Source organism: Helianthus annuus, chromosome 13, assembly GCF_002127325.2.
Source record: "Helianthus annuus cultivar XRQ/B chromosome 13, HanXRQr2.0-SUNRISE, whole genome shotgun sequence".
Lineage (NCBI taxonomy): Eukaryota > Viridiplantae > Streptophyta > Magnoliopsida > Asterales > Asteraceae > Helianthus > Helianthus annuus.
In genome coordinates, this window is record NC_035445.2 from 92,628,734 (window position 1) to 92,634,842 (window position 6,109).

Sequence of the window (6,109 nt, forward strand, 5' to 3'; positions counted from 1 at the left end):
ACACCAATGTATTAATACGTATGAAAGTTTCGGTTACAAGCACAATGTTTACAAATCTATCTTGCAAACTCTCACTATGTGTGTGTGTGTTTCGGACAGAATGCTCTCAAGAACTCTATCTTTCTATCTGTGTGCATCTATCTTCTCACATACACTGCATGGGTATATATATACCCAGCCCAGGTTGTCATGTCCGAAGGATCCGATAGATGGTCCGAAGGATCATCTTTCGAATACAATGCTTTCGAAGGATCAGCAAGGACCTCGAAGGATGGTCTTTCGAGGTCCATCAATCGAAGCATATCTTTCGAGGTGATCGAAGGATCTACATTATCCTTCGATCACTCATCCTTCGAGACAGACAAACAACAAACATATTCTAACTGTTGGCCAAGTCAATCCGGAGGATGGTTGACTTGGTCAACTTACAGACTACCAAGGACATCGTTTACATACAGACCGAATACAGACAAAGTACAGACACAAGTGCACCAACAGTGATGAACCTTAGAACACCGCCGCCACCTATTACTTCCACGCGTGAAACTTATAACGTGTGGAAATCTTCACGCGTTGTCAAAATTGATTATATATGTATGACTTGTACGTTGTGTATTAATACTTGTACGTTGGAATTCCATCACTAGTGATGACCACCGCCACTAAAAAATGCTTGTGAGTGATAGAATAGTGGTTGCTGACATTGCGAAACATGATTGGATGTTTGTGAGTGATGAAATTCCATCACTTGTAACCACCCGATGTATGTATGAAAAACTAATATTTCATTTAAGCTTATAATTAAATAGCTAAAGTCAAAATTAAAGCAATGAATCTTTATTACATATATTCATTAGAAAGAAACGAACCAGCCTGTCGATATTTTATTGGCTTAATTATGATACCATGTATGTATGCCACTAATTAAATAAACTTATTCATGAATATTCTACCAAAAACAATGTTTTAATACCGGTTTAAACTGGTCGCTTGTACCGGTTAAATCATTTGATAAAACCGGTTAAATCGTCAGTACATCTGGTAAAACTACCCGATACATCTGATTAAACTGTTTTTAAGTCAAATCCGATATGGTATAAAAACCGGATTTTAAAATATTGATCAAAAGTTTAAGCATTTCTTTTTCCACTTTGTTTTTTTTTTCTTCATAAACCCTAATCCTCTCTCTCTAGTTTTCTATATTTCATGACCCCATTTCTAAGCAAAACCCCACTGCCGTCATCATCATCATCAACAATCCCATTCAATGATCCCCATCTCTCTCTCTCTCTCTCTCTCTCTCTCTCTTTGATAAACAAACAAACACAGTACATTTGGCTGTTTATAAAGTAATCAACTTCTCCAAATCAGAACTACTTTCGAAGCTTGTAAGATTCAGTGAGAGAGAGAGAGAACCCTCTTTCATCTCTCTCTAGCCCTCACACACATTACACATACATACACATTGTGTGTGTGTATATATATAAAGGAAATGAGGAAACCTATAGGAGGTGCAAACGAGCTGAATAGCATGATGTCGAATGCGAATGTTACGACAGCGACGATGAAGATGAGAAAAGGGTTGTGGTCACCAGAAGAAGATGAGAAGTTGATGAACTACATGATTACCAACGGCCAAGGCTGCTGGAGTGACATAGCTCGTAATGCCGGTTTGCAAAGATGCGGTAAAAGCTGCCGGCTCAGGTGGATCAATTACCTGAGGCCGGACGTTAAACGTGGCGCCTTCTCGCCTCAAGAAGAAGAACTCATCGTTCATCTTCATTCCCTTCTTGGCAACAGGCATGATTAATTTTCATTCCCCAATTTTTTTTTAACTTTTTTTGTATGTGTCGGTTGGATTTTGGGTTGGGTCGGCCAGTACACCTTAAGGTGTACGTGCACTTAATTGGTTTACTCGTCCCTTCTACCAGCGATGCACTTCCAACCTTAATTGAACAAGACTAATCAAAAGTATGATTATCAATATACTACGTACAAACAAGACTAATTAGAAGTTGTATAGTATTTAAGACATTAATCTTAATATTTTGTATTGTGATTTTGGTTTAATATTAGTTTAATCCAGGTTTGTGACTTTATGTAAGTACATTTAACTATTTCCAATTTTGTTATAAGTTACAGTATTCATTTTGTGTTATAGGTTAATTTTCAAAAGTTGAATTTATTATGTTTTTGTGTTATTCATCTTAATAACAAATTCAACAACTTAATTATACGTCTATCTATTCTCCACTATAAACAACATTGGGTTAAGAAATTAGGGGTTGTTTAATTGTTTACCATAATTCAAATTATATCCGGGTAAATATAATATAAAAAAGATATTTTAAACCCTAATTAAGTGAATAGAGAAATTGAGAATTTTGATGTATAAATTTGTTCAAAAAGTAGGATTTCTTTGTTAAATTTACGGCATACCTTCTAATAATTTCAATGGACGAAACTAACAAATAAATATAGGTGTGTGTATGTAATTATGTATTAACAGAAAATGTGAGCTTTTATACATATATCTTAATTACAAATCACAATTTAATCATTGAGTTAATTTTCATGTTGAAGCTAAGTTAAAATTTCTTGCATGATGTCAATCAAGACATGATATATTTGTATTAAATATTTTATATATCAACAAAGGATTGATAAATAAGCAAGATGATCTAGAAGCTAGCATGTGATCAAACACTAGTCTAACTAATTAAGAAACCTTGCAAATTAGTTTTGATATACTTTGTGCCATGTTTCTTTATATCTTGCACTGAATATTTGTATTATAATAACATATATATGTAACGTGTAATATTATATCATAAAATATTATCCAACAGTGAATGTAAAATAAAAGGCAAGACATCTCTCAACCTAGTGACACCTATAATTCAAAATTGACTTATTTAATTATATATTCGTTTTGAGATGAAACATAATAGAAGTAATGAATTAGTACGGCTTGTATAACTAACTTGTACCTCAGGCTTTCATTTCTGTAAAAAAATTTATATACGTAGATGCATGGACTATAATACCCTTGTTAACATATATAATTTAGCAAGTAAAATGTCTAAGTCATGGTCACATGATTATATATGCAACTTATGATTCAAATTTAATCTTTGTGCTTTTGACTTCAACCGGTTCACAAATCATTAATGGAGAATTGGAGATAACAGTAATTATATTTCATAATTGGACCAAAGAAAGAGTAACTTGACATAATTATCACAGATATCATGTATCATACACTTGTACAATTTAATCAACACCACACAATTACTAAAACCTTCATTTTTAGTATGACTTGCTAGTGGAATAACAACTAAATACACATGCATATGTCATAATATATAATATGACAATAAAATAATACATAATACAACATTACGAGGTAAGGTTTGTTAATGGGATACACAAGCAATATTCGTATTAACTTCTTTTATATGTTAGTGTTTTAATTTTATTATGTATTTGGTAGAAGGCTAAAAGTGAAAGCGATGATTGAGGGGTGTGTGTGTCCACATATAACCTTTGAGTTGAAGACACTCCACTATCTATTTCAGTAGTTTGTTTACAAATGAAGCCATCCTCCATGCATTTCATGCATTCATACAGTATTTTACGTATACTATAATCAAATTTGTACTAATTAAATTTATTTTGCCTATTCAATTATTTTGTAGGTGGTCCCAAATTGCAACAAGATTGCCTGGTCGTACCGATAACGAAATCAAGAATTTCTGGAACTCAACAGTGAAAAAGAGACTTAAAAAATCATCATCAAACTCGTCGTCACCTAACACAAGTCTTGATTCATCATCTTCTGACCACAAGGACATCATGGGGGGACTCATGTCAATGCAAGATTCTAGCACCTTCGCGGCTATGTACATGGATTCATCACAACGGTCATCTACTTCGTCGTCCTTGCAAGCCATATACATGAATCAAACGATGGAACGATTTCCACATACCGGAGACCATGGCCCCAACATGCCCATCTTGAATGCATCATGCTATGGTACACCACAAGTTGGTATGGATGATAATGAAATTAGTTACCAAGGATGTTATCAAATCTTTGGGGGGAATTTAGGGTTAGAGGATGAGATGTTTAACATCCCACCATTAGAAAACATGACAAATAATAATAGTACTCAAGGTATAAAAAGGGAAAATCTTGATGACACAAACAACTCAATGATCATAACCAACAACATGAACCAATGTTACAACAAGGTACAAGCTATAACAGAAGGGTTCGAAAACTGTTGGGAGGGTGAAGATGAACTAAAAGTTGAAGAATGGGACTTTGAAGAACTCATGAGAGAATCTTCCATGTTCCCTTCGTTTGATTAAATCTTACAGAAAGTAGTTTTTTTTTATAAATTTTCCTCAAATTTCTTTTGCCATTTACGGAAAGTGGACATCTTTTAATTTTCATATTTTATAGCTATATGTTCAAGATTGTAGAATAAAATGGCATCGGATATAGGTACGTGTAATGGGGCCATTGTACAAACTCTATTGTATAGATATCAAAGTGTACATGTACCTCAATACCTCATCATGCAAGAAATACTTTTTTACAGTAACCCAATAACTATATGTGAATAGTGGTAATATATATGTTATTAACTCTTTTAATTATAATGCTTATGTTAGTGGATTATATATTGTCATTGAAATGCTTGACAGATGGAAAAGATCCCTGATATGTCTCGTCTCGTTATTGTTCTCTCTGTTAGGCTATATGTTAGGCTATAGGGTGTGGTCATGACTCTCAGACTGGAAAGTATGAAGGAGGCAAGTCCTCCAAGGATGGGCCGTCACGTCACCATCACGTAGGAGTGGCTTGGAGTGGATGGACCTAGAGGGTTGGGGGATGAACCCCTTTGTGTATATATATGTATGTATGTATAGGTATATGTGAGAGAAGGAACGAGAAGGAGGCCCAGCGAGTTCGGCTGTGGGCTGCTGGTGAGGACGGGACAGGAGGGAGGGGGGCGGTGTGGGGGACCGGCGCCGGTCCTAGCCGGGCCTCAGCCGGCCCCCATACCTTCTAGTCTCATGACCACCATTACCCTTCACATAGACACCATGTCATCTATCTTTAATTTTTTTTTTCAACAATCAATATCATTCCACACGAAAAAGGGCAATTACAAAGCAATGGTAGGTAGTCGCGTAACAAGTTGCGCCGCCGCCCTTTTTTTTAATCCACCATTCAAAACCACTACCCTAAGGGTGTACGTGGTCATGACACAAACCACTATCCCCTTTATTTTTTTAATTTATTTTTGTCTTAAAATTATCAAATGGGAGGGTCGTGGTAATCGTGGTTTAATCCATAGGAACCATCATCAATTAAGAAGAGGGATGATGTATCATTTAATTAATGGTCCTACGATTTAACCATATTTTGCATTTCATTTATTTAAAAAAAATTTGTGTATTTTCGGTTAACTGGCCATGTATTCCTTACATATCCATAAACACCCTTTCAAAAATTTTTTTTTTTCAAAAAATAATTTCGGAGCTTTTATATATAAAGATGTGTAGAAGCTATTACAATATAAAAATTATTTTTTAAAAAAACAATTTTACCCTTTTTTTACTGTTTTCAAGTTTTTTAAATAGTTTTTAATTTTTATTATTAAAAATACTTCTACATGTATTTAAATACAAAAGATTCAATTTTTTTTTTAAATTGATTTTTAACATGTTAAATGCATTGTTGTAACATCCTAACACGTTTTAACCGGAAAGACGCAGCTAAAAATATGAACCATAAAATTTATTTCTTTACATTAATTCCATTATTCAAGTTACACGTTTTAAACAACTCATATTAAGGGCTTACACAATTTGTTCTTAAACACTTATCAATTAAAACGTACAAACACAAACTTTGTGACCACCTCTCCGTACAATCCATGTCTTCGAACTCAACCTTCACCCGTGTGTCCTATATGATGAAAATGATGATTGTGTAACCTGTAATCACCATATACAACCAACCCGTTAGTAAATGGTGACAATCAAACATAAAGTAATGTATATTCTAAAATGACCATAACACATTCTAACTGCG

The 6,109-nt window shown here is 34.2% G+C and overlaps 1 protein-coding gene across 1 annotated transcript; it reads left to right on the forward strand.

Moving 5' to 3' along the window:
* Positions 1 to 1,363: 1,363 nt before the first annotated feature.
* LOC110926789 (transcription factor MYB46) lies at positions 1,364 to 4,594 on the forward strand. Its single transcript, XM_022170481.2, has 2 exons — positions 1,364 to 1,800; positions 3,699 to 4,594. The coding sequence occupies exons 1-2, from the start codon at positions 1,493 to 1,495 to the stop codon at positions 4,372 to 4,374; spliced, it is 984 nt and encodes a 327-aa protein (XP_022026173.1). The 5' UTR covers positions 1,364 to 1,492; the 3' UTR covers positions 4,375 to 4,594.
* Positions 4,595 to 6,109: the final 1,515 nt, after the last annotated feature.

What these genes read in the sequence shown, in the direction of transcription:
- LOC110926789 (XM_022170481.2), top strand. Translation starts at nt 1,493, where the DNA reads ATGAGGAAACCTATAGGAGGTGCAAACGAGCTGAATAGCATGATGTCG. An exon ending in CATTCCCTTCTTGGCAACAG is followed by an intron (nt 1,801 to 3,698) that starts GCATGATTAATT and finishes ATTATTTTGTAG; the next exon opens with GTGGTCCCAAATTGCAACAA.